The sequence below is a fragment of the Equus przewalskii genome, chromosome 14 (assembly GCF_037783145.1).
Source record: "Equus przewalskii isolate Varuska chromosome 14, EquPr2, whole genome shotgun sequence".
NCBI classification, from domain to species: Eukaryota; Metazoa; Chordata; class Mammalia; order Perissodactyla; family Equidae; genus Equus; species Equus przewalskii.
This window is the reverse complement of record NC_091844.1, coordinates 45,655,428-45,683,056: the sequence shown is the minus strand read 5'-3', so window position 1 is coordinate 45,683,056 and position 27,629 is coordinate 45,655,428. Positions and strand designations below refer to the sequence as shown.

Sequence of the window (27,629 nt, the reverse complement as noted above, 5' to 3'; positions counted from 1 at the left end):
AACTAAAAATACAGAACTATGTACCGGGGGGCTTTGGGAGAAAAAAAGGGAAAAATAAAATCTTTAAAAAAAATAAATTAAAAAAAAATTCTCTGTAAACACTTATAAATGAACATATACCTGAAAAATTGTGAGACCCTCCCCCAAAACAAACACCAAAATTAAAGTGGAAAAACTCTTAAGATATTTGTCTGTTAAATTATAATCTTTTAAAAAAATCATATTTCTAAATCATTCCTGAATTTGTTAAATGGTAACTTTTTCCTGCCACACACAAAATAGGGACCTCTGTTTGGTACAGAAATTTGACAGTTTATTTATTGGGATCTTCGGAAGTAACCTACCTCCCCTTAGAACACAAACCACCCTGACTGAACGCCCCAGTAATCTGCCTAAAATATAAACACGCATGCAAAAGACTGCATTCAGAGAATTTCTTGCTCTAAGAACTTCTACTTCATCCTTGACTTAAAAAAGAAAATTGTCATAAAATGAAATGAAACACCCACACTTAACAGCTCAAAGATTACTAACACATTCCATTTAAGCTGTCTACCATTAGATTATAAAGATTTTTAATAATTCTTAAGCAACCTCTAATTTACTTGAACTACAATACTATTCTCAAACCCATTTCACAGCTGCAAGTGTTATTTTCTTAAGAAAGGAAAAAGCCTTTATTATATTGTTAAATTCCACAATTTAGGGTCAATAAATATTCTGTCAACAGGTTTGGAACTCAACGATGAAATACAACATTACACAAAATAGAATTTGACCCTATAAACGATGTAATGTTTACAGCACTCACAAAAGTATACAAAGGCCATTAAACTAAAACCATCTAAGTAAATTAGCTTTATGAGAACGTCACAAATTTTAAGTTTCAAGTTAGATTTACAATACTGGGCACTTGAGTGTTATATCACTTCTCTTTGTCTTTTCTTTGCTTTGTTTTTTGGTAGATTATAATTTCCAAAGAAAATACAATGTTGGAGTTGTCCATTTACTTTTCTAGGTAACAGAATAAAGTTTTACATTAAAAAATTAATTAATTAAAAGAAAATTCAGGGTCAAGGTATTATGAAAAAATCCAAGTTAGCATAAAAAGATGACCACCACCAAAATTCTACGGTTCATCTATCAAAAAATTATAATAACTATACTCTAATTTTTTAATACTAAGTATTTAATCATAACAATTATTATAGGTTTATTTTTAAATGAAAGTCTTGGACAAACTCCCTGATGCAACCAATACAACCTACTTTCTTCTCTAACAAAACACACCATTCTCTTCCTTAACCAAAATGCTCCTTCCCTCCACACTTCTTTGGTTAGTATATACTCTTTTGAACCCAGTGTTAAAAATAGACCTCATTTCAGACTCATTTTCTCCATTTTGACTTTAAAAGTAATAATTCCTGAGAACTGCAGAATGCTTTTGTTTACAAAGAATAAATAAGTTAATTCTAATATTACTGAGTACCTATGAATGTATACACCACTGTACTGAATGCTGGGAGTAGAGGGAGGGAGAGGTAAATACGGAAAACACTGACCTCAAGACAGCTCACAGGAGAAGGAAGATATGTACACAAAGAATACAAAACCATGAATAAGGGATCAAGAGAGAATGCACTAAAAGGGAAGAAATGCTAGGCGTAGGCCGAATATGGAAGTAGCCAACCTCAAGATTCCAAATGGGAATATTTATAGTATGTGCTGCTTTTAACATTCCAGTGGCGGTCTCAATGAAAGTAGAAGGGTTTTAGTTGTCGTTTGCTTGCTGTTGCTTCTGTTACCATGCTCTCAGCTTACTGTTCACACAGTATGAATCAGATTTTGATCTCATTTTCTACAAGGGTTGGAGGGAAACAGAGATTTAGATTTTATACTTAAAGGCGGAGGGGGTGGTGGCCGTGGGAGAGATTCACTAGTAATGAGTCTCACTTAATAGAAAAAAGTTAACTTCCAGGTTCCACAAGGAGAAAAGCTGGTTTAGAAGTTGTGTGCTTATTTTCTAATAAATAAGCATCCCTTAAAAACCAAGAATTTGCCTCCATTTCACTTCAATTAAGAATATGTATTTCAAAGACAATTTTATTTCACAACACTGCAGAAAGACTACTGGGGAAAATTGTTTTTAAATGATACACTCAGATCTCAAACAATGAATGGTACTGTTTCACTAATTTTTTTCTAACTGCCTTTCTCAGTGCCTCAATGTAGAGTGTTAAAACACAATGGTAAGAATGGGAATTTTTTAAAGTAATATACTTAGAACTCATATTTTCTTTCCCCAAATTTCTTCATGGAGCTACACCTTGCCTACTCTGTCCTAAATAAACAAAAATATGCACGAAGAGAAAGAGCACAATGGAACTTCCAGGAAGGGCAGAAAGCTTTCACTGATATAGCTTAAGTGCCAAAAACAGTGCCTGGCCCATACAAGGCACCCAGAAAATAATTTGCTCTAACACTCCTGCCTCTACTACTTTGCATCAAACCATGTACTAACCTATGAACCTCAGTGTCTTTGTTTTTAAAATGGAAATAATTCAAAGGAGTCCTAGTTACCCCATGATCGATTCTATGTCCCCAAAGTGAAGAGGGAAAAGATGTCATAATATGAAAATGTTCTTTAATGAGCTATTTTTTAATCTCTGTCCATGAAGTCTGTTTATAGTAAACCTTAAACAAAACAATGCAAATGAAATGGAAACTCAAAAGTAAAATCACAAATTTTGGAAAGAAGAATTTCACAAGGTTGATCAAAGTGATAATGGATTATTGTTCATTTTTTTAGGTTTGAGAATGGTATTGGTACTGATTTTTTGTTTAATTCCTTTTCCCTTAGAGATACATACTGGAAAGACTTACGAATGAAGTAATATGCTTCAAATATAATGAGGGTGATGGTAGTAGACGGAACATGATTAGCCATGAGTTGATAACTGCTGAAGACGGGTGATGGGTACATTGAGTTCATTATATTGTTTTACTTTGTATATGTTTGATATTTTCCATAATAAAAAAATATTTAGGGGCTGCCCAGTGGCTCAGCGGTTAAGTGCGCACATTCCACTTTGGTGGCCCGGGGTTTGCTGGTTCGGATCCCGGGTGCGCACTTACACGCTGCTTGTCAAGCCATGCTGTGGTAGGCATCCCACATATAAAATAGAGGAAGATGGGCATGGATGTTAGATCAGGGCCAGTCTTCCTCAGCAAAAAGAGGAGGATTGGCAGTAGTTAGCTCAGGGCTAATCTTCCTCCAAAAAAAAAAATTTAAAGAAAACCAAATAAAAAATACTAGAAAACTGTTCAAATCACATATATTGACAAACGAAATTTAGGCAGAAACTGTGAGTTAACTAGCAAGGAGAAAACTGAAAAGCCGCTTTTGTTTGTTTTTTCTTCTTCTCCCCAAAGGACCCCCAGTACATGGCTGTATATTCTAGTTGTAGGTCTGTTATGTGGGACGTCGCCTCAGCATGGCTTGATGAGCAGTGCTAGGTCCGTGACCAGGATCCGAACCTGCGAACCCTAGGCCACCAAAGCTGAGTGTGTGAACTTAACCTCTCAGCCATGGGGCCAGCCCCCTGACAAGGTGTTTTAAAAGAATGATTAAGAGAGGTCCCTGGAAAACGGGAAAGGCCTCAAATATTTTTCTTAAAAAATGTTTGACATTGCTATGAAAATTTAAATGTGTACATGTGTGGGGACAAGAGGTATATGGGAACTCTCTGTACTTTCTGCTCAGTTTTACTCTGAACCTAAAACTGCTCTAAAAAAATTAAGTTTGTTAATTAAAAAAAAAAAATCAAATGTGAAGGATAGCTTATTATGCTATTATACAACTTTGTCAGAAAAATTCATGTCCCCCAAATCACTTAATTCATTTATTTTGTTTTTTCTATGGAAAATCAACTTTCTCACCACAAAGAAATTATGATTCCATTTTGATTGTGGTCACTTAATAACAAAGACAAACCTTTTCTACTACTTTCTCTAAATGGTTCACACTGATGAACGTAGTAATTTTGTCAACATTTCGAGATTCTTTTACAAATGAAAAGCACTTGTATCTATTGTGAACTTCACAATTTCAATACTCAAACATTAGGTATTCTGTTAAGTATATCATGTTAATAGACAACTGAGATTCAGTGGTCAGCATTTTCTACTTTCTTCCTCAACACAGAGATGCTAAGAATTTGGGTACTCCTGTAGCCACATTACTACTTTCCACGAGAGGTCAGTGTATTCGATAACTCATATCTTGACCAAACTTACATTTCCAGGGGTTATATAATCTAATTAAATACATTATGTGGTTTCAACTGGGATAATCCAACTCCTATCCAGGAAGGACACATAATGTTCTTAATAATAATTAAACAAGGGAGCTACAGTTCAATTAGCAAATGAAATGATGCCTCAGTATAATACACAGTCATTTCATTACAAAACAGCACAGAATAGAACACTTCATTGTAACAAACAAGGCATCTAAATTTGCTTCATAATACACCAAGCCCACATACTTCACTAAAATCAAAATTCTGTTAAAAAAAAAAGAAACACTAAAGAAATGATCAGGGATAGGGTAAGCTTGTAGGAAACTGTAACCTATACACTTGTTCTCCCTCCTTTTCCCCCTCCTCCAGAGCTAGGAATTTAACGGAACACAGAGCTAGAAAGGCTCGTAGGGACTAGACCAGTGCTTTTTCAAACCATATGTTTTGGTGCCCTGAGCAGGTTTCAAGGGGTTCTATTATCAATGAATTGCTAAAGAAAAAAAATTAGCGTGGTTTTAGCTGGTCTGAGGAGTCCAATTTTGTGTTTAAGATTTTGCTTTTATAAAATAGTCCGCTGCTAAATTTTAAGTTTGAAAAACCATTAACAGTCTACATTCCCACTTTCCAAAAGTGGACTCTAGGGCTAAGAGAAGTTAAGCAAGACCAAGATGATAGCGCTGGTGGCAAAGCCAGGTACAGATAAACCCAGGTCTTCGGATTACACCTCACTGCCTCTTATGAAAGTTCCAGAACGGCAAGGGAGAAAAAGCCAGTTTCAAGATTATCTTTCTTCAACTCCTTTCCTTCTCTACATAGGCCATCCGGTTATGGACCAATACCTTCCACTTAGTGGCCATGAGCTGTCTTTACTGCTGCTTTCCAAAGACCACCAGTCTGTGCCTCTCTAGTTCGTTTCCTTGCTTCTTAAAAACTGGCCCTGGGATGTATTACATCACACAATCTCTCTGCAACAGGCAGTTCTAATAGTTTAAACTGTCTGTACAAGAGAGCTGGTATTATAACCATAGGGCCAATTTTTAAAATACACAAAAATAACCTTTCTTCACAGACATGCTAAACAGACCCGCAAGTCTTGAAGTGGATTGAAACAGAATTACAATAACTACTAAAATTAGGTACAAATCAAAAAAGGGGAGCCTGAGTACCTCTCAAACCAGAACTCTACCCTACACAGACCTGGGACACCCACATTAGGGGTGTACACTTCTGGTCAGGGATCCGTCCCAGTGCCTCTGAACAACGTTTACACTCTGGTCTTCAGGAATGTACTAGATCTACGCAACTATTTCCAGTACTTTACAAACTGCTCAAACAGTCCTTGTAGAAAGACACACACTGGCTTATTCGAGGCTCTACAAGATAAAAAATAAAGTCATAAAATACCAGAGCAGGAATGTTTCTCAGGAATTACTTAGTCCAACCCCGCTGTTTCCCTCACAATACTGAAATACATGGACTACTGAAATACATGATTAAAGCAACTTTCCCACAGTCACAGAGATAATGGTAGAAATTAGATTTTAATTTCATTACCACTTTCCATTCTTCTACAAAGTACCAAATATGATCACTACTGAGGTAATTGAAAGCTACCGTCACATGTTTTGGCATAATTTAGACATAAACTTGTGCAACACACACATGGCTTAAAAAACAAGCACAACTATAAACAGGTCACCTTAACGTGACTTAGGAGAAAAAAATACACCCAAGATCACAACATGTCCCACCAAGTTCAAAATGTCTCACAGCGCAATCCCAAGAATCAGTTTGCAGCATTCAACCGCCGTTCCAAAATAAAATTCTACCTCATAGCATTTCTGGCTGGTTATTTAGATATCAACGGGTTGCAGTTCCTAGGTTAAGCCATATAGCTGCAATCTTGCCCTAAACACCAAGGACTGTCTCCGCTGTATTTTTAGCCCTTTCTAGGTAAAAACTACTTATACCTAATAAGCCAAAAATAATAGAACTCTAGGTGCTACTTTGCCAAACAGTAACAATGTCAGAAAACAATGCTTAACTATGCCTGTGCAGACTCTAGATTCATAAATCTGATCCAGCTCTGCAGTCATTCATTGGTATATTCATATACTGTGCACCTAAGAGCTGTTTCTGTTCCCCCTACATGGTTCTTCTCTAGCAAATCTAATCCAAGTGACAAAAATGGGGAATTATTGAAACTGACAAAGTAACTTTATTTTTCCTGGCCTGAATAACACAAACAGCTAGGAGGCTCACTTGAAAAACCATCTGAAGTTTAATCATTTATAAAACATTCTTCTCACTAAAAGTGCTTCTTCTCCCTGTTGCATTTCTTTTTTCCCCAAGTCTCCTATGGATTTCAACACCACAAACTTCTTTACCCTCAATCAAGAGGAGAGCTGTTAACCTTGACATTTTATGGTCACTCTTTGAAAAGAGCAAAGTAAGTGTTTTAGTTTTGCTTATTAATTGAAAAGCAATTATTATTCCCACCACCACCACAAGTGGAGATGAGAAATTTGTCAGAGGATCCCTAATAAATGGCAGATAAGAATCATCCTGTGAGGAAACACAGAGAAGACTATTGCATTATAAAACCCTGAGTCATCAGCCAGTTCACTCAGCAGATTTCGGTAAACACTGGCTAAGTGACTTATGTCTTGTGTGTTCAATCCTCCGTACCCACATGCATGAACTTACCATGTTACCAGATTTCATGTACAGTTAACCACACAAGACAGAGCAAAACCTTTTTTTAAAAAAATTCTTCTAACACTTGAAGATGCCCATCTAGCAAATAAAGTCTCTAAGATGCCCCCCCAGCTATATTTTTACTCACTTTTCCCCCCTAATTTCAGTGGCACTACACTTTGCAGCTAGTTTATACAAAAAAGCCAAACAAAAAAAAAGTAATAAAAGAAGAATGAACTCCTGAAACTGAGTTATGTAATCTATATTTATCCTAGTGACTCAAAAATTAACACGAGCCCGATACAAATAATGCCCAGGACAAGCCGACAGCTCTCCTATATTCCTTGATATCATACATTTCCAAAGGAATTGCCACAGCAGGAGCAACATACACTTTGCCGAGGTTCTAAGACTCAACATTCTCAACATTAACGTCTAGTATACAGCCCAACAATGCGCTGAAGGCTGAGCTTAAATCAATCTTTTCAATCAAATTCACAAAGACTGAGCAGGCCCCCAAAAAGCAGAACCTAGAAGTTCCCTACGGCCTCTTTCCCATTCAGAAAGTTACGAGACGCGAATTCAGGGATAGGAAGAGGCGGGGACCGTAGGGGAAGAAAGAACCGGAGGAAGCACCAGAAGTCAAGAGCTGCTCCCTCAAAAACGAACCCTCTCTGCCTCCCCTCCCCCACAGGCAAAGGTCCAAGGAGGACCCTTGGAGGACCGCTCATCTCTTTCCCTGGGGGCCTCGCAGGTCGGAAAACCACCTGACTCCTTGGGGAGAAGCAGTAGGGAGGATATCGAGGGCTGGTGAGGTCCCGTAGAGAGTGGCAGGGAGGTCCGAGTGCTTCCCAGGCTCCTGTCGTGACCCTGAGACTACTGCACGAGGACCACTGGCTCGAGCCGGGGCAGAGTTGAGGGTCCAGCGGTCCGGTGGGACGAGGAGCCGACCCCACCCCCGACGTCCTCCTCTGAGCCTCTGCTCCTGGCCCATCCTGCGGGCCCGGACACACTTACGTGGAGAGTTTCCTGGTCCAGAAGAGGCCCCCGGGCCACAGCTCTTGGAGCTGCACGGCCCGGCCCAGGTTGCTTTTGATCTGGGCCAGCTGCAAGTCGGACTCGGCGTCCAGCCGCTCGGCGTAGGGCAGCAGCTTGTTGTAGACGATCTCCTTCTGCGGGACGAAGCCCCGCGGGTCCGCGGGACACCCGCCCGGCTCCGGGGGATCCCCGCCGCCCACCCGCTCGGCCGGCTCCATGAGCCCAGGGACACCCCCCCACCCTCCCACCCTAGCCCTCCCCGGCCCCCACCCCTCTCCGGGCTCCGCCTCCTCCGCGTCGTCGTCGCCCCGCGGCCGCCGGCGGCCTGTAGTCCTCGGCCCGACCGCTGGGCCCCCTCCCCTGGCCGGCGCGCTGCTGGCGCCCGCGCGGTCTGTGGTTCGTTGGCGGCGGCAGCGGCCGCTCCGCCCGCCCCGCACCGGCTCGGGTGGTGACGCTGCAGCCGCCGGGCCCAGCGGTTCCGGACGGGCCTCAAGTCACTTCCGGGGCGGGGCGACGGCGTCGGAGGAGGTGGCACCGGAGGAGGTGGCACCCGAGGAGGTGGCGGCGGCGGCGGCGGCGACGGCGGGAGCCCCGGGGGCCCCCTTCCTCGCGGTGGGCCAGGTTCGCACCCCCGATCCGGGGCCTCAGCCGCCGAGCGCGAGGCTCCCCACCGGAAGCCCGAGGCCGAATTCCACGCTATTGTCCTTCTTTGCCTGGGGTCGCGTGCTCCCTGCGGCTGCCCTCGAGAGCCCGCAGTCTCCGTGGCCTTGGGCAAGGCAGTCGGCCTAGTCCGCCAGGCCAAGTTTGTGGAAAAACCTAGGTATTTTGTGTCCGTCCCGCTTGTTACTTGGAGATTTTTTTTTACTCTGTCCACTGTAAGCCGTCATCTTTCTGGCATTGTCCTGTCCACCCTCATTCCAAAGAGGGGAATTGTTACTCATTCAACAAGTGTTTATTGAACTACTATTTTATGTGTCAGGTGCTGCTTTTAGGCCCTTGAGATGGAAAGTAAGAACACCTAGATTCTGCCCTTCAGGGATTTACAGGCAAGCCGAGCTATAGACTAGAGAATAGGCAATTACAAGACAATACTCTTAATTGCTAGATAAATACAGGCTGCCTTGGGAACACCTAAAGTATTGAAAACTGGAGGGGTGTCAGGTAGTTTCCTAGAAGTGATACATAAAGTTGAGCTTAAGGTTGAGTGCAGATTTGATTAGGAAAAGAAGGGAGGAGAACGTATATTTTAGCTGAGGGAACAGCTCAGAGGCTGCAAGCAAGCACTCTAAGCAATTCGGAGAAGTTCAGGATGGCTGAAGATTGCTTGCAAGAGAGGGCAGTGGAAAATCAAGACTAAGAAGGAAATGCTAGGGAGTTATTAGACCTTTATCCTAAAGGCAACAAGAAACTGAAAGATTTTGAGCATAGGAGTGATATGATGCAATTTACATTTTTGAAAAATCACACTGGCTTTGTATGGAGAATGGGTTAGAACAGACAAGATTGGAAACCGGGGGACCCCTTAATAAGAAATATGACATAATGATGACCTGGATGTCAGTTGAAATGATTTGAGAGCTGTTTCAGCAAGTATATTGGCCTGGGCTTAGTGGTTGATTACATATGAAGTGAAAGAGAGGGAAGAGACAGGATGATGTCAGATTTCTGGCTTGGGAAGCTGGGTAGATAGTGAAACCCTTCACTGAGAGAACACAGCAGAAATAGCTTTGGAGGTGTCTGAGGGATGGGTAAGTATTTTAATGTGTAGATCAGGAGGGTGAGCTAAACTCGGATATGGGTTAGCATATTGGTGGATTGGAGGGAATGAGATATATAGAGTATTGCTAAAAGATAAATTGAGGCATATTGAAAATTTTGAGAGTGTATTTGAGCGAAAATCCATTGGAATTGGGCAGCACCAAACCAGGTGTGGTTAGCACTGCCAAGAGGAGCCAGGGGTAAGGCATATACTAGAGAAGATATGGCAGCAAAGATAAGAAATTACAGTCATGTGTTGCTTAATGATGGGGATACGTTCTGAGAAAGGCATCGTTAGATGATTTCATCATTGTGGGAACATCATTGAATGTACATACACAAACCTAGTAGTATAGTCTACTACACACCTAGGCTCTATGGTACTAATTGTGGAAGATGACACCAGTGGAGCCATGTTAAAATAGAGCCAGAGCAGCCATTTCAGAGGAATTGCCTTGCACATCTTGTTTTCTTTATCTTGCAAACTGGACCAAACTGCCAACAATCCAAGATGTGAGTAAAGACAAGAATATCCTGTTTGTAAGGACTGATAAAACTGAACTTTGCTGATGACTGAATGGCTAACCAATCAATGAAGTACATACAAGTTTTAGCCTTTTGCCTGATGGCTGAATCTTAAGCCAATCAATGATGTACAAACCTACCCTTACCTCATCCAGCACCAATGAATTCTTAAATACTGCTCGCTTCATCCTCCCTTTTTCCCATAAATACCCTAAGCCCCTCTCCTGTAATCAGAACACGTTTTGGGTTTCTTCCTGAATCTATGTCTCCCAAGTTGCAATTCTAATTGCTCAAATAAATGCTGTTTAAAATGTAGTGATCTTCCCTCTGTCAACATAATCTTATGGGACCAGTGTTATATATGTGGTCCCTGCTTGAGTCTAAGTTCATTTCACTGCACATGATTGTATTTCGTTGGCTATAGTTTAAAGCCTACTTAGTTTTTGTGATTGGTCATTCCTAGTGTTTAGATTTGGTAATCTTGAGCCATTTAAAGGTTTAGATTTTGGTTTGTTTACGTTGGTTTGTTACTAAGGCATTAGAACCATCTCAGCCTAATGGCCTCCTTGTTTAATTAACTTCACAGTATGAAAAGAATAGGGCCCTTGACCACACTCTGAGAAACCCTATATTTAAGGATGGACAGAGAAAGAGGAGAGAGACCACAAAGAATACTCAAAAGAAGAGAGGTAGGAGGAGTTCTAGGCAAATGGGCATTCCTGAAAACAGTGTTTGAGATGGAGGAAGTGATCAACTACCAAAGGTGGTGAAACCCTAGAAGGGTTTATTGGAGTTATTGATAAAGAAGATAAGAACCGTTTCAGTGGAGTGTAGTAATGGAAACCAGATTACAATGACAAAGGACAAATGGGGAGTAAATAAATAGAGGCAGCTAATATGGACAACCTTTTTCAAAAGTCTGAGTGGGAAGAACAAGAGAGAGATAAGGAGGTAGCTAGAATAAAAAGAGGAATCTTTGAAGGTGGGATATATTTAAATATGTTTAAATATTGATGAGAAGGAGCCAATGAAGAGAGAAGTTGAAGATGCTGTGGGTGAGGATGACAGTGAGTGGGAGAGAATGTGGAGTCATTGGCCCTTGGCAGTAAACCAGACTGTGCTTCCACTGTCAGAGGAGGAAAGCAGGGGAAGATAGGTGCAAATGAAGAAAGCTTTGCAGATTTAGTGGCTGGAAGTTGGAGAAGTTCTTTATGGTGATTTCTTTTTTACTCTGTGAAGCAAGAGAATGAGAATGATGGAAGAAGAGGTGGGTAGGAGATTTAAGGAGATTGGAGAAGTTTTAGAGTACGCTCAAAATTCAGAAAACTGTTGAGAGAAACAGGAGAAATTGCTTGGCAGTTAAGGCTGGAAGCACGAATTTACTATCATCTGTCTGCACGATTTAGTGATTTTCTTCAATAATTAGCAGCTGAGGATTGTATGAGACGCAGGCTGGTATGATAGAATGACAAAGGAGCAAGAGAATGTTATGTATGTTGATGGTGGTGATAGTGGTGGTCTTGGCTACCATTTGGTGAACACTTCTCTCTGCCAGTGCTTTACCTACATTATCTCATTGAATTCTCTTCTCTCAATAGAGATTATTGTGTTGAAAATATTTGACAGAGAGTGGTTAACAACTAAGTTGGTTGAAGTCTAAGTGAAGAGAGAAGAGGGCTGATAGGCAGAGTAGAAGGGTCAAGGGACTCAGATCCTGGTAAGGTACGAGGACAGTATGAAAGGATTAGCCTGAGCAAGGCACCTGGAAGAACAGGAGTGTTTGGATAAGATTTCAAAGAAGCAGTTCCAGGTGATGTCAGGTTCCCTGGGAGTTTATGTCTGAAGTGGAAAAGTCGAAAGAATTATTGAACCAGAAGAGATGAAGTCTGTTTCCGTTATTCATGTGAAATTTAATAGAAAACACTATTGAAACCCCTTCAGGTGAGACAGTTGGGAGACCTTAAGTGTCTCTGAGGGACATAGTCTACTCATCATTGAAGACAGTAACCCAAAGACTGGGGTCAGTTTTCTCCTGAGACCAACTGGCAAGCATTTTTTATCTCTTAGAGCTCCGGACACTCTGCCCAACGATAACAGCCTGCTTTCCTCAGTCCTGTCCTGAGGGAGACACTGGCTTATCAGACTCCTCTAGAAAGCATACTGTAATTGCCCTTCTTGGAAGAAAGTGCAGTAGCTCTTGGAAAAATATTCTGAAGAAAGAGGTTTCTCCTCAAACTGGAGGAATTGGCAGGGATAATTATCGATCAAATATTTATGTCTTTGATATACTTATTGGTTCACTACTGGATAATCCACTTATTATTAACAGTGAACAAAAGTGGCAGTTAGTTTCACACCTTCCCCTGCCTTAGTTTGTTTCTGTATATGATATGTTTGGGGCTGGAGCTATATTGTAACTGGAAGAATCTCTGTTGCCAGAGCGTAATCTTTAAAAGTTTTTAAATTATATTAGAATGACTCATTCTAATATAATCAAATATCCAGACACCCTCTGTTACAGTTATTAAACCCACAAGAATATTGGATCTGAGAAATGAGGATTTTTTTCTAGTTCTTATATGATTTGTTTTTTCCTCCCCAAAGCCCCAGTACGTAGTTGTGTATCCTAGTTATAAGTCATTCTAGTCCTTCTATGTGGGATGCCACTGCAGCATGGCTTGATGAGCAGTGCCATGTCCATGCCCAGGATCCAAACTGGTGAAACCCTGGGCTGCTGAAGGAGAGTGTGTGAACTTAACCACTGGGCCATGAGGCCAACCCTGTTTTTGGGGGGATTGGGGGGAGAGTAGTCCTGAGCTAACATCTGCTGCCAATCCTCCTCTTTTTGCTGAGGAAGAGTGGCCTTGAGCTAACATCTGTACCCATCTTCCTCTACTTTATATGTGGAATGCCTGCCACAGCATGGCTTGATAAGTGGTGCATAGGTCCGTGCCTGGGATCCAAACTGGTGAATGCCAGGCCACCAAAGTGGAGCACACAAATTTAACTGCTATGCCACCAGGCCGGACCCCCATATGATTTTTAAGTTTTGAATTTTTTCATCCAGAAACACTTCTCTTCTCATCCAGCCGTAAGATCCATTCTCTTCATTTGAACCAGAGCATATTTGGACAGCGGAGCACGCGAACTTAACCACTCGGCCACGGGGCCAACCCCTGGACTTCACTTTTTAATAAGAAGGAAATCACAGCTAAAGGAATGAATTTTGCTTTGATTATTTTACCATTTTTCTCTCTGGGCTTCTTTCTGTTTATCTTGCAGGAGATTTGTGGTTTTTTTTTTTTAGGAAGATTAGCCCTCAGCTAACTACTGCCAGTCCTCCTCTTTTTGCTGAGGAAGCCTGGCCCTGAGCTAACATCCGTGCCCATCTTCCTCTACTTTATATGTGGGACGCCTACCACAGCATGGCTTGCCAAGCGGTGCCATGTCCGCACGTGGGATCTGAACCCACTGACCCTGGGCCGCCGAAGTAGAACGTGTGCACTTAACCACTGCCACCAGGATGGCCCTCTATTTAGTTTTTTTCCAAATCTGCCTATTCTGTTTTTCATTGAGTTTTGTCCTTTATGGTTCCAATGACTTCTTTAATCATTTTAGAAATATGTATTTAATTATTTTAGACAGTCAAATTTAGACATACTTTCTATTATCTCAAATTCTTAGCAGTGCTATATGTTTGTTGACTTTTGTTCATGATGGATCATTTACTTGTGTTTTATAATTTTTCTATATTTTGGGATCATCTTCAGATAGCTTTATTTCTCTGTGGGAATCCCACGTGACCCAGAGCAGTATTTTGTTTGCTTGCACCAGATGCATGAAGTATCACAGGCCCAGTACTGATCAATATTTATGTTCATTTTGCATCTAGTGTAAATTTGGATTTCTATCCTATGCAAGTTACAGGCCTGGGAATTCAACGCTTGGAGAGTTCTGTTTTTATGCAGTATTTTACTTCCAATTGCCTTAGGTCCATGGCGTCAATTTCTATCCCTGAGCAGATGTTAAAAGCCAACTGCTGGGGCTGGGCCATGGCCGAGTGGTTGGGTTTGTGCACTCTGCTTCAGCGGCCAAGGGTTTCACCAGTTCAGATCCTGGTCGAGGACCTGACACCACTCGTCAAGCCATGCTGAGGCAGCGTCCCGCATAGCAGAACTGGAAGGACCTACAACTAGAATATACAACTATGTACTCAGGGGTTTGGGGGGGAAAGAAAAAAAAAAAGATTGGCAGCAGATGTTAACTCAGGGACAATCATTAAAAAAAAGGAAAAGAAAGCCACCTCACTTGCTGTTTTCAGATCCAATAACTCTGCCCCAAAGCTGGTGGAGAGTTAACGCTTATCACTGTGGCTTTCCTTTCCTCTTTGTTTCTGACATCTGGAGATTTTCCTTTTCTCTATGTGAGCTCATGTATGGTTATCATTTATTGTTCTGTTTAATGAAGCATTCCTATAGAAGAGAGTTTCTGCATTAGCTCAGCCTGCCATGCCAGTGGAACTGGAAGACCCATAAGGAATGAACTTCTAACTCTAAAATATTAGATATCATTGGCAACAAAAGGGAGTAATTGTGGATGATTAGGAGCTTTTTTTAGAATCTACATATCACATAGGTGGTCACTGATGATGCCTATCCACCAAGTTATATTTATTTAACGACTAAAAAATAATTTATTATTTTTAAAATACCTATTTGATATTTTAATGCAAAAAGAGTTTTTCCTCACCACTGAAGCTATTTGTGTTTCTTCTTTTTTGATAAGCTTTGAATAATGTAAGAGGTCACAGCTTCCCTCATAATCAAATATAGTAAAGACATGTATTGTATTTTTTAATGGTAGTTGAAGAAATTAACAATAGAGTCAGTGGAGAGATAATAACTGATGCACAAAGAGGATGTACACTCTTTCCACCTACCGCCAGTTTTTATATGTATAAATAGAACAGGCCTTGCTCATAGGCAGAGAATGGAATTGTCTGCATGAATAGTTTGAGTAGCCAGCAAGACACTCATACTTTATCTGTTGCTTGAAATGCAACCCTTTGCAATCTGTTTCTTTTTACTAAGCAGAATCTCTTTTAAAATTTATAGACTCATACAAGGGGTAATATATCAAATTCCTAATTCTCCAGACTGGATTATATGTCCATTAATTCAATAAGCATGTATTGAGTGCCTCCTGAGTGCCAAGTTTGAGATGATAAAATGAATCACACAGTGCTTGTCCTCAAGGAGTTCACTGTCTAATGGATTGACACAAATAAACAAATAAGTTAAAATTGAAACCAGATGTCGGTTAGGATCTTCCTACCTCTTAAGATTGCTAGATAAAACTAATGCAAACTCTCTTCCATAGACTGTGAAGAATTCAATGCCTCATCCAATAGTTCTTTCTGTTTTATTTTTATCTTTCTATTTTATTTCCTCAGTTTTAGAGGACGGGGGCTTATGTTTTAATGGTCACTCCCTACTTTTTTTTTTTTGAGGAAGATTAGCCCTGAGCTAACATCTGCCACCAATCCTCCTCTTTTTGTTGAGGAAGACTGGCCCTGAGCTAACATCTGTGCCCATCTTCCTCTATTTTATATGTGGCATGCCTACCACAGCGTGGCTTGCCAAGCAGTGCCATGTCCACACCCAGGATCCGAACCAGCAAACCCCGGGCTGCCAAAGCGAAACATGCGCGCTTAACCACTGTGCCACTGGGCCAGCCCCTGTAATTATAATTTTGTTAAATGGTTTAATAGGAGAAAGGGTGCTCTGATTGTGTAGAATAGGGGGACCTGGCCTAGACTGGGAGGCCTAGAAAGATTTCTCTGAGGAGGTAGCATTTGGTGAATAAGGAATAAGGAATTGGGAAGAATGGTAGTTAGAAATAATCCAGCTAGGAAAACAGTATGAGTGGAGGCTTAAGGTAGGGGAAGAACTTGGCTTGTCCAAGAAGCTCAGAAAGGACCAGCGTGCTCAGAGAGAGAGGGTAAGAGTAGCAGATAAGGCTGATAAGGTAAGCAGAGTTAGATCATGTAGGACCTTGTAAACTGAGTTGAGAATTTTGGATTTTATCCAAAAACTATTTCAGATATATGAGTATAGTGCTGTGGGCAGTAACCAAATACTTGGGGGAAGCTGAAGGGGTAACATTAGGGTCTTGAAGTCTTAAAGTCAAGTGGGTAGGTATATCCCAGGTAGAGGCATCAGTATGTAGAAAGGCCTGGAGTTTTCAGTGAGCCTACTTTGGCCAGGGAGCAGAGTATGGTATGGTAAATCATAGAAAGTGTGGATAATGGCAAGAGAAGAGATGAGAAGGTAAGCTGAAACCAGATTACAAATAGTCATGTATGCCTTCCAATGGTTTTTTGTTTGTTTGTTTGTTTGTTGTTTTATATATATATATATATATTTTTGGAGGAAGCTTAGCCCTGAGCTCTCTACTGCCAATCCTCCTCTTTTTGCTGAGGAAGACTGGCCCTGAGCTAACATCCATGCCCATCTTCCTCTACTTTATATATGGGATGCCTACCACAGTATGGCTTGCCAAGCGGTGCCATGTCCACCCCAGGATCCGAACCCGCTAACCCCGGGCCGCTGAAGCGGAAGGTGTGCACTTAACCGCTGCGCCACTGGGCCGGCCCTACCAATGGTTTTTGAGGTTTATCCTATGATCTTTGAGTCAGGGGCATGACATGAGGAGGCCTTGTAGATTAGAAAGATAACTCTGGACATCATCATCATCATTATCATAATAAAAATAACCAGTACATTGAAGGGGCAACTGTTGGTGAACAATGAGATGCTTTATGAAGGCCAAAAAATGCCTTGGTAGTTGGCAGTTAGGAACTAGAACTAATTTAAACTTAACCTCAAAACTGAGTGAGGAAATTATAGACCAATCTGATTTGAACATAGATGGAAAAACTCCTAACAAAAATACTAACAAATTGAGGGTCCAGCCCAGTGGCACAGCAGTTAAGTGTACATGTTCCCTTCAGCAGCCTCGGGTTCACTGATGGAGATGCCGGGTGTGGACCTGTGCACTGCTTATCAAGCCATACTGTGGCAGGCATCCCATGTATAAAATAAGGAAGATGGGCACATATGTCAGCTCAGGGCCAATCTTCCTCAGCAAAAAAGAGAAGGATTGGCAGCAGATGTTAGCTCAGGGATAATTGTCCTCAACAAAACAAAAAACAAAACTAACAAATTGAATCCAGAAGTGTATATTAAAAAAATAATCCTTTGAGGGGCCAGCCTGGTGGCTCAGCGGTTAAGTGCACATGTTCCGTTTTGGCGGCCCAGGATTTGCTGGTTCAGATCCTGGGTGCAGACATGGCACCGTTTGGCAAGCCATGCTGTGGTAGGCATCCCACGTGTAAAGTAGAGGAAGATGGGCATGGATGTTAGCTCAGGGCCAGTCTTCCTCAGCGAAAAGAGGAGGATTGGCAGTAGATGGCTCAGGGCTAATCTTCCTCCAAAAAAAAATAAAATAAATAATAACACTTTGAGAGCTTGTAGGGTTTATCTCAGAGACACAGAGCTAGTTCAGTGTTACAAAATCTACCAATAAAATTCGACACATTAATGCAGAAAAACCAACATCTTGACAAATGTTGCAGAATGCATGCAGAAAAATCATTAAGTGCAATTCACTTGTTCATGATAAAAATGCTTATCAAATTAGAAAATAAAAGGGAACTTCGTTAAACGATAAAATTTCTGTCAATATTCTTAAAGTGAAACTTTAGAAGACCCATTAAAATCAGGAACAAGATAATGACAATAGTTGTATCAATAAATTGCGTCAGGTTATCCTGCACTAATAAACAATCCCAAAATCTCAGTGGCTTAAGATTTACTATATTTCCATCGCAGTCCAAGAAGGAGCCTTTCTCCATGTTGTCCTCACTCCAAGATCCAGGCTGATAGAGCAGCCACTATCTGGAAAATAGAACAGAAATGTGTACATATATTCACCAAAGGACATTCATTTAAGAATTCTCAGCAGCAGTATCCAAGAGTCCAAAACAGGGAATTATCCAAATCCCTATCAACAGTAGAATGGATAAATTGTGATTTATTCCCACAATAAAATACTACATAGCAATAAGGATGAAAAATCTGCAAATACGTGCAACAATATGGGTGAATCTCAAAAACACAATGTTGGAGCAAAAGAAGACACAAAAGATCATGTTCTGTATGATTCTGTTTATGTAAGTTAAGACAGGCCAAACTAATCTGTGGTGTTAGAAGTCAGAATAATGGTTACCCTTGAGCATCAAGTACGGAAAGGGGCTATGAGAGGGGCTTCCAGGGTGCTGGTTATGTTCTGTTGCTTCATCTGGGAGCTGTTGACATGAGTGTGTTTACTATGTTAAAATTCATTGAGCTGTACAGTTATGATACGTGCCCTTTTATATATGTGTATGAGGCTTATATATATATATATATATATATATATATATATATATATATATACAAAATTAAAACAAAAAGCAGCAGTTCCAGGCTTCCTTACAAAGTGTAGGCTCCTAATTCCCATTTAGCTTAGAGAACAAGGTAAGTCCTTCCTTTCTCTGTCTAAGCCCTCTTCATTTTGGACCTGTGGATAGTCCGTGGTGGACACAGCGTTTGCTGTGGGAAAACGCTCATCCCCACCCATAGAGAGTGAACTGCCTTTCTGGACTTAGAACCTGAGTAATTCAGTTTTCCAGATGTTGCTTTGTTTTTTAAATTGATCTTTTTATTTTGAGATAATTGTAGATTCACATGTAGAAATAGAAATGTAGTTGTACAACTAATGCAGAGACGTCCCTTGTACCCTTTACCCAGTTTCCCAAAATTGGTATCATCTTGCAAAACTGGTATCATCTGTAGTCCAATATCACAGTCAGGATATTTACGATGACACAGTCAAGATAAGAACATTTTCATCACCACAAGGATCCCTCCTGTTGCCCTTTATAGCCACATTCACTTCTCTGAACCCTCCCATGTCTCTAACCACTGGAAATTACTAATCTGTTCTCTATTTCTACAATTTTATTATTTCGAGACTATTATATAAATGGAATCATACAGGATGTAGCCTCTTGGGATTAGCTCTTTTCTCTCAGCATAATTTCCTGGAGATTCATCTAAGTTCTTGCATGTACCAATAGTTCGCTCCATTTTATTGCTGAATAGCATTCCATGGTATGGTTGTACCATAGTTTGTTTAACCATTCACCCACTGAAGGACATCTGGGTTGCTTTTGGCTACTCCAAATAAAGCCACTATGAACATTTGTCTACAGGTTTTTGTGTGAACGTAAGTTTTCATTTCTCTGGGATAAATGCCCAAGAGAGCAATTGCTGGGTCGTGCTGAGTTGCATGTTTAGTTTTTTTTTTTTTCAAAGATTGGCCCTAAGCTAACATCTATGGCCAATCTTTTTTTTTTTCCTTCTTCTTCTTCTCCCCAAAGCCCCTCAATACATAGTTGTATATTCTAGTTGTAGGTCCTTCTAGTTGTGCTATTTGGGACGCTGCCTCAGCATGGCTTGATGAATGGTGTTAGGTGTGTGCCCAGGATCGGAACCAGCAAAACCCTGGGCCACCAAAGCGGAGCGCATGACCTTAACCACTCAGCTACAGGGCCGGCCCTGCATGTTTAGTTTTGTAAATAAAAAACCACCAAACTGTTATCCAGAGTGGCTGTGCCACTTTACATTCTCACCAGCAATGTATGAGTACTCCAGTTGCTCTGCATCCTTGCCAACATTTGTTATTGTCACTACTGTTTATTTTAACCATTCTGATAAATGTGTAGTGATATTTCATTATGGATTTAATTTGCATTTTCCTAGTGGCTAGTGATGTTGACCATGTTTCATGTGCTTATTTACAACCTGCATGTCCTCTTTGATGAAATGTCTGCTCATGTTTTTGCTTGCTTTCTAATTAGATTGCTTGGGTTTTTACTGTTGAGTTTTGAGAGTTCTTAGTATATTCCAGATACTATTCCTTTGTCAGATATGTGGCTTGAAAATATTTTCTCCTTTGTAGCTTGTCTTTTCATCCTCTTAATAGAGTCTTCTGCAGAGTAAAAGTTTTTAATTTTCATGAGGTCCAGTTTATCAATTTTTCCTTTTTTTAAAAAAACCTTTTCTTTCTTTATTTTTTCTTCTTCTTCTCCCCAAAGCCCCACCAGTACATAGTTGTGCATTCTAGTTGTGGTGGTCCTACTGGTTGTGCTATGTGGGACGCCACCTCACCGTGGCCTGATGAGCAGTGCCATGTCCTTGCCCAGGATTTGAACTGGCGAAACCCTGGGCTGCTGAAGCCGAGCTTGTGAACTTAACCACTCAGCCGTGGCACTGACCCCTTCAGTTTTTCCTTTTGTGGGTCAAACTTTTGGTGTCAAATCTAAGAATTCTGTCTAGTCCTAGATTCAAAGATTTTTTTTAAATTGTTATAGTTTTATGTTTTGCATTTAAGTCAGTGAAAATTGAGTTAATTTTTATATGAGGTGTGACATTTAGGTCAAGGGTCTTATTTTTGCCTATGAATGTCCAATTAATTCAGACATAAATAATACCACTCGAAGACCACCAACAGTTCAGCCAAAGTAGCACTGTTCCAAACCCAGTCATTTCATTTCACAGTCTTTACTCAAATATGCAGAAAGGCACATGCTGGCACCATCCACTCTTAGGATCCAATGTGAGCCAAAACTTAAATGAAAAGACAAATCTCTCAAGAACAAAGAATAAGTTTTATGTACAGTTCTTAAGTCCATACTTAGTAATACAAAGAATAAATTTGACTAATTCTGCTGGAACACGGTCCTGCTAAAAATACACCTAATTTACTTTATTCAGAACACTTACAATAGTCGGCATCTGTAATTGTTTTTGACTACTCAGCGTCTGAACCTACCCTCTAGATTTGGGAAATGCCCCATTATCCAGGTCTTGGTGAGAAGTGAGCTCCTACCTGTAACTTTAGAAGCCTAAGGGGTGAGATTCACCCTCTATTCACTCCCCTGACAGCCTTGTGACCAGATTTGGACAGGATGTACTTTAAATCTTGAGCAAGTGATGCCAAGGTGAAGAGATGATGGATGACATTGGATCTGTGGTAACTATGGCGTAGGCAATCTGGCATCTGTGGCTGTGTTATCAGGAGCAGTGGCTACCTACAGTGACCACTGTGTCAAATAGAAGAGATGACATACATGGGTGGTGGCAGCAGTAGATTATTTCTGCTATCTTGAATCCCTTAATTCCAGCCTATTATCTGAGAATGTTTCTTATCATTTTTCATCAGTTCTGTGAGTTACCTGATAGTTTCCAATAAATTCGTCTTCAATTTACGTTAACCAAAGTTGGTTACTGACAATGAAGATAACTGACATATCAAGAACATTCGCTGATACTTTTAGCAGATCAGCAGATCAGTCAGCAACCAGATCAGTGGTTGGGAGAGCTCCCGCCCCTAGAGTTTGTGATTCAGCAGGTCTGGTGTGGAGTCTGAGAATAGAATTTGCATTTCTAACAAATTCCCAGATGATGCTGATGCTGCTGGTCAGGTGACCACCCTTGAACTTCATCAGGGTTGGTGTGATTTTAGAGTTTTCTCTCAAACAACTGCTGATTAGAGTTCCCTGTTCGAATATACCACAATTTGCTTATCCATTCATTTGTTGAGTTTCGATTGTTTCCATTTTCTGGCTGTTACATAAAGCTGCTATGAATATTAATGTATGAGTCTTTGTATGCAGATACATTTCCTTTTCTCTTGAGTAAATACCTTGGAGAAGAATGGCTGGAACACATCGTAGGTGTAAGTATAACTTTTTAAGAATCTGCAAGCCATTTTCCAATGTGGTTATGCCATTTTACATTTTTACCAACAGTGTATGAGAGTTCTAGTTGCTCCACATCCTTGCCTGCTTGGTATGATTGGTCTTTTTAACTTTAGCCTTTCTATTAGGAGTGTAGTAGTAGCTCATTGTGGTTCCAATTTGCATTTTCCTAATGACTAATAATGATGAGCATCTTTTTGCATGCTAATTTAGTATCTTTTGTGGTGAAGTGTCTATTAAAATCTTTTGTCCTCTTTTTGGGGCCTTATTTGTTATCTTATTATTGAATTTTGAGAGTTCTTTATATATTCTGAGGATACGTCCTGTATTGTGCATGTGATTTGCAAATATTTTCTCCCAGCCTGCGGCTTTTTTTTTTCTCTTAATATGCATAGAGTGATTTTTGTAAAAATTATCAAGAGCCTCATCAGTTTTCCTAGTGATCTCCCTTAATTGCTTGATATTCAAACTTTTTCTTTTTTTTTTTGAGGAAGATTACCTCTGAGCTAACATCTGTTCCCAATCCTCCTCCTTTTGCTGAGGAAGCTTGGCCCTGAGCTAACATCCGTGCCCATCTTCCTCTACTTTATATGTGGGATGCCTACCAAAGCATGGCTTGATAAGTGGTGCTAGGTCTGTGCCCAAGATCTGAATTGGTGAACCCCAGGCCACGAAAGCAGAGTGCATGAACACAACTGCTATGCCACTGGGCTGGCCCCTCAAATTATTTCTTTTTGAAGCACACTCCTTTTCTATTTTCTCTGCTTCTATTGTTAACTGGTATAACTATGGAAGCTCACTTGCCAACAGCATCGTGTGTGATTTGAAGAGCTCTCTAATATCACTTTCATCAACTTCATGAAATCTTGTACCTGTTGCAAAATCTACAGTTCAATTATTTTTGATTTATTTGGTTTGCATTTGATTAATATTTTTGGGTGTTTACCACAATCTCAAACTTCAAACCAATGAAGATGTCAACTGAGGGGCAACTGAATGAGATAGGGTGGGGAAAATAAGTACCAGTGTTTTGTATGGAAAAATATTTGATAGGGATTCATTTTATAAATGATCATTATAGTTCATTAGAGAACATTTTTGCGTTATTATGGCTTTTGCTTCCACATGCCAGCACGTATTTTTGTAATAAATACTCAAAAACAAGGCTCTGCAAGAAAAGATGCCTTCCTCTCTTAATATTTCATCTCATATCTTGATTCCCCATTCACTCATTCTATTCTAGGTACTCTGACCTTCTATCAGTTTCTTCATCAAGTCAAGCTTTTTCACAATGCACCTACTCTTTCTTCTAACCTAATAAGTGAACCAAGATTTAAGATTTACCCTAAGAGCGATGGAAACTGAAAGATAAGTTTTTAATCAGAAGAATTACATCATTTGTTTTAAACTTTCAAAGGATCTCCCTGACTCTGAATGGAGAGTAGATTATACAGGGGTGAAAATGGAGTAGGGAGACTAATTAGGAGGCTATTTCAGCAATCCAGTGAGAGAGGATGATAGCGATGATGATGGCTTGTATCAGGAGGAGATGATAGAATATAGTGTGACAGATAGGGAAGAGTCACAGATGACTCCCACATTTCTGCCTTTGGTAATAGTGTGTATGGTAGAATCATTCATTGAGATGAGGAAAACAGAGGCTAGGACGAGATTTGAGAAAAAGCAATCATGAGTTCCATACTGGCCATATTAAATTTGCCTAGAACATCATAAGTAAAGATTCAAGTAGTTTTTTGGATTTCTGGTTTCTATAGTTAGTGGTAGGAACTAGACTGGAGATATAAATTTAGAAGTTATCAGCATATAGATGATATTATATTTAATGTTAAGGGACCAAAAAAGATCACCCAGAAAGCAGTATAGAGAAGAGAAGAGAGCAAAACCTTGAGGCTCCAAGTGGGACAGTGGAGGAGAAATCAACAAAGGAATCTGAGAAAAGGAAAACCAGGACAGAGTAGTGTTAGGAGTCCTCAAGACCAGCTCCATGTTCAGATATTCACTAAGAGGCTCACTGGAATCGGCATAGCTGTACTCACAGCTAAGATTTATCACAGTGGTATAGTAAATAAACAGCCCTGGATTGTAAGGGGAAAAAAACACAGGTCCAGTCTGGAGAAATCCATGGGCAGGCTTCCTTATGCCTTCTCTCTCCCATGAGGGGTCATGCAGAGCACACTCTCCCCCAGCAATGAAAATACAGCAACATATGTGTGATGTTTCTGCCTAGGGAAGCCCACTAGAGACTCAGTGCCCAAGATTTTTATTGGGGTCTGGTAATATAGGCACTCTGCCTACAAATTTCCAGAGTCCCAGAAGGAAAGCAGGTGTTCAGCATAAACCACATTGTTTACACAGTGTAGGCACAGTGAGCCATCATTATCAGTTAGGGAACAAAGGGAACACTTCCGAAAATCGAGTTTCCAAATGTTAGCCAAGGGCTAACCTTGCAAGCCCCTTCAAAGGATAGCAATCTCAAACCTGCTATGTTAACTCTTTTCTGCAGAGAGTGACATCACAGAAGCTACAGGAGGAGAATGTTTCCAGGGAGAGAGATGCTGCTGAAGAATCAAGTAAGATAAGGACCAAAGTGACCAAGTGATTTGTCAATACAGAGGTCATTGTTGACCTTGACAGGCACAATTTCAGAGACATGGTGGGACAGGGAAGCTGGATTAGGGAGGATTCAAGAGTGACTGGTTGGTGAGGAAGTGGAGATAGCATGTAGAGAAAGAATATTTCAAATTTTCTATGAGAGGAAACAAAAGAAAGAAAGGTAGCTTGAAGAGTATAAAAGTCAGGAAAAAGTTTTTAACAGGTGAGAGACACTAGCACATGTTTGTTTGGGATCAGAATGTTTCATCAGAAAGGGAGAGATGATGATGTACACATGTTTGTTTGGGATCAGAATGTTTCATCAGAAAGGGAGAGTTGATGATGTAGAGAGAGAGGGATTGGATCCAGAACAGGAGTGAAATGATGGGAGGAGAGACACTTCTTCCATTGAAATGTGAGGGAAGAAGGAGAAAATATAGGTAGAATCGTAGATTTGGGATGCAGAAGATGAGCAACTTCTGACGGCTTCTGTTTTCTCAGAGAAGTATGAAGCAATGTCCTCAGTTGAGAGTAGAGAGTTGTGGAAATGATGTAGAAGGTATGAGGAAAAAGTAGAAAATTGGGAATTTGTAGAGTAAGGAGGAAAATAATCTGGGAAAGAGAATATCTAAGATGGGAAGCTGGAAGTAGAGAGGTCATGCTGGTGGTTAAGGTGGACTGTGGAATTATTTTCTAAATGTTTTATTAATGAGAGGCAATAATTTTAATTTATACCATTGAAATGTTTCAACCTTTACCAAGATCTACTTCAAAAGGAAACTATTGTGTTGGGTAGCAATTAGAAATAAGAATGAAATGATTAGGGCTTCAACCAAATAGTTTTGTATTAGCTCAAAACTACTTCTAGTGTAACAATTTCATTCCCAAATTACTCTATGACTGAACAACTGAAACTCAATGACCAAGTAATCTCCCCCAGCCTAACACACTCAGCAAAATATACTTCTAACGTTACGCTAAAACGTCCCCCATCAAACCAAACAGGAAGAGTGGTTATGTTTAGCTGATAGTGTTAGATGGTCTGTCATGTAGAGTTTCCGTTACATTCTGCATATGAAGTTGGTGTGACAGTTCTTTACATGCATATGTATTTTTTCAACACTGCCATGACAGGCGCATCTTTCCTTTTTCACAGAAATGTCTCATGAGCACAAGACAGAAAGTATATTCAAAAGAAACTTCAAGAATCTTAGCTTCTGAAGGACATATTTTTAGTGCATATACTGACTCTCACATTTACCGAACCCCAGCTGCAGCATTTGTCTCAGAGAACTGCTCTGCTCCTCCCATTTATCCCATTATTACTTTCAGTTGTGAGATGAAAATGTTCTCTTTGAAATAAATTGGCTCCTCTAAATAAAGAAATGTCCAAATAGCTACTTCAGTCTCTTATTTAATCTCAAGTTAAATCAAAGAAAAGATTTCAGCATATAGAAACTCATTCAAACCTGAAGTGACCTTGGTGTTTTTCTCAATACATCAATCATTGTTATCACATTTCTTAGTTTTCTTTTTTTTCAATTTCTTTTTTTTTTAAAGATTTTATTTTTTTCCTTTTTCTCCCCAAAGCCCCCCAGTACGTAGTTGTACATCCTCCATTGTGGGTCCTTCTAGTTGTGGCATGTGGGACGCTGCCTCAGCGTGGTTTGATGAGCAGTGGCATGTCCGTGCCCAGGATTCGAACCAATGAAACACTGGGCCGCCTGCAGCGGAGCGCGTGAACTTAACCACTCGGCCATGAGGCCAGCCCCGTATTTCTTAGTTTTCTAGCGCGTGAAATAATTAAACTTAGAATATGCCTTTCCTAGACACAATTAATTCACTGCTATCAATTTAACTTTTTATTTGTATGAATTTTGTAATGTGTCACTTTTCATGTATTTCCAAAGTATGTTTATGTTAGTTGGAAAGTGGAGTATAACACCTGTGAGAGAGAAAGAGAGAGAGAGGAGGATTGAGTGGAGAAAGCCTTCCTATTTGGATGCTGACCTGACACCTGTGGGGAAAAAATGGGGAGGAGATAGGATTGGACATGCTCAAACTTTGATGTAGATCTAGCAAAGTCTCAGCCAATCCAGTGAGGAGCTCCAGAGCAAAGATTTCCTGTTAAAGAAGCCTTGCGTTGGGTAGAAATGGCTAGGCCCTAGTAACGTTGCCCTGCACAGTTATTGGTGGGGGCCGCATGAGAAGATGATGACCTCAGCTCGAATGTTGTTGCGCTAGGTCCCAAAGATACTGCAGCTGGAGGCTGTCAGCTAACTGCATCCTTCTAGCTGAAGGGAGATCCAAGCAGCGAGTCTTCATGACTACTGTATCAACTGTGCCCCTTTTGCTAATGTTACTCTCCTCAAACTGTTCAGTTCTATAGTTCACAAGTTCGGATTATGGATTGTTTCACAGTCTCCTAACTCTCCTCCTTTTGGTGTTCCTCATCTCTTTATTAAACAGTTAGCAGGTTAATCTTCTAAAAACTGATTTTTTATCCTGTTAGTCCTTTGCTCAAAAATGTTCAGTGTCTCCCTATTATCCGCAAAATAATAGCCCAGACTCTTTAACCTGGTACTCAAGGCTAACACAAAATTGGGCCCAACCTACCATTCTGTTTTTATCTAACTTTGTGTCCTCTCTGGTCAATCTAAGTGGGGCCTACTTGTGATCTCTCCAACATGTCATTTATATTTACCTATTTCTTCTTGCTCATGTAATACCTTCTATTCTATTTGACGCATTGGCCCTGCTATCTGCCTATCAAAACCGAGCCCAAATTTCAAAGCCCACTATACATTTCCACTCCTACAGAAAGCAGTGTC

General features: G+C 40.5%; 2 protein-coding genes across 3 annotated transcripts in view; one reads left to right on the top strand and one right to left on the bottom strand.

Annotated features, from left to right (window-relative positions):
- PSME4 (proteasome activator subunit 4) overlaps positions 1-8,276 on the bottom strand; it is an 84,699-nt gene extending 76,423 nt beyond the window's left edge. The window contains exon 1 of one of the 2 annotated variants that reach the window (XM_008531599.2): positions 8,016-8,276. In XM_008531599.2, coding sequence (XP_008529821.1) covers positions 8,016-8,254 — 239 coding nt within the window. In that variant the 5' untranslated portion in view covers positions 8,255-8,276. The remainder of the gene's footprint in view (positions 1-8,015) is intronic. The other variant, XM_070573889.1, reaches the window with a different exon arrangement.
- Positions 8,253-26,198, top strand: LOC103558542 (transcription initiation factor TFIID subunit 4). Its single transcript, XM_070571905.1, has 3 exons — positions 8,253-8,856; positions 24,710-24,776; positions 25,955-26,198. Exon 1 carries the CDS (start codon positions 8,253-8,255, stop codon positions 8,823-8,825), a length of 573 nt encoding a protein of 190 aa, XP_070428006.1. The 3' UTR covers positions 8,826-8,856; positions 24,710-24,776; positions 25,955-26,198.
- The last annotated feature ends 1,431 nt before the right edge of the window (positions 26,199-27,629 follow it).

Coding starts and splice junctions, on each gene's coding strand:
- LOC103558542 (XM_070571905.1), top strand. CDS start 8,253: ATGAGCCCAGGGACACCCCCCCACCCTCCCACCCTAGCCCTCCCCGGC.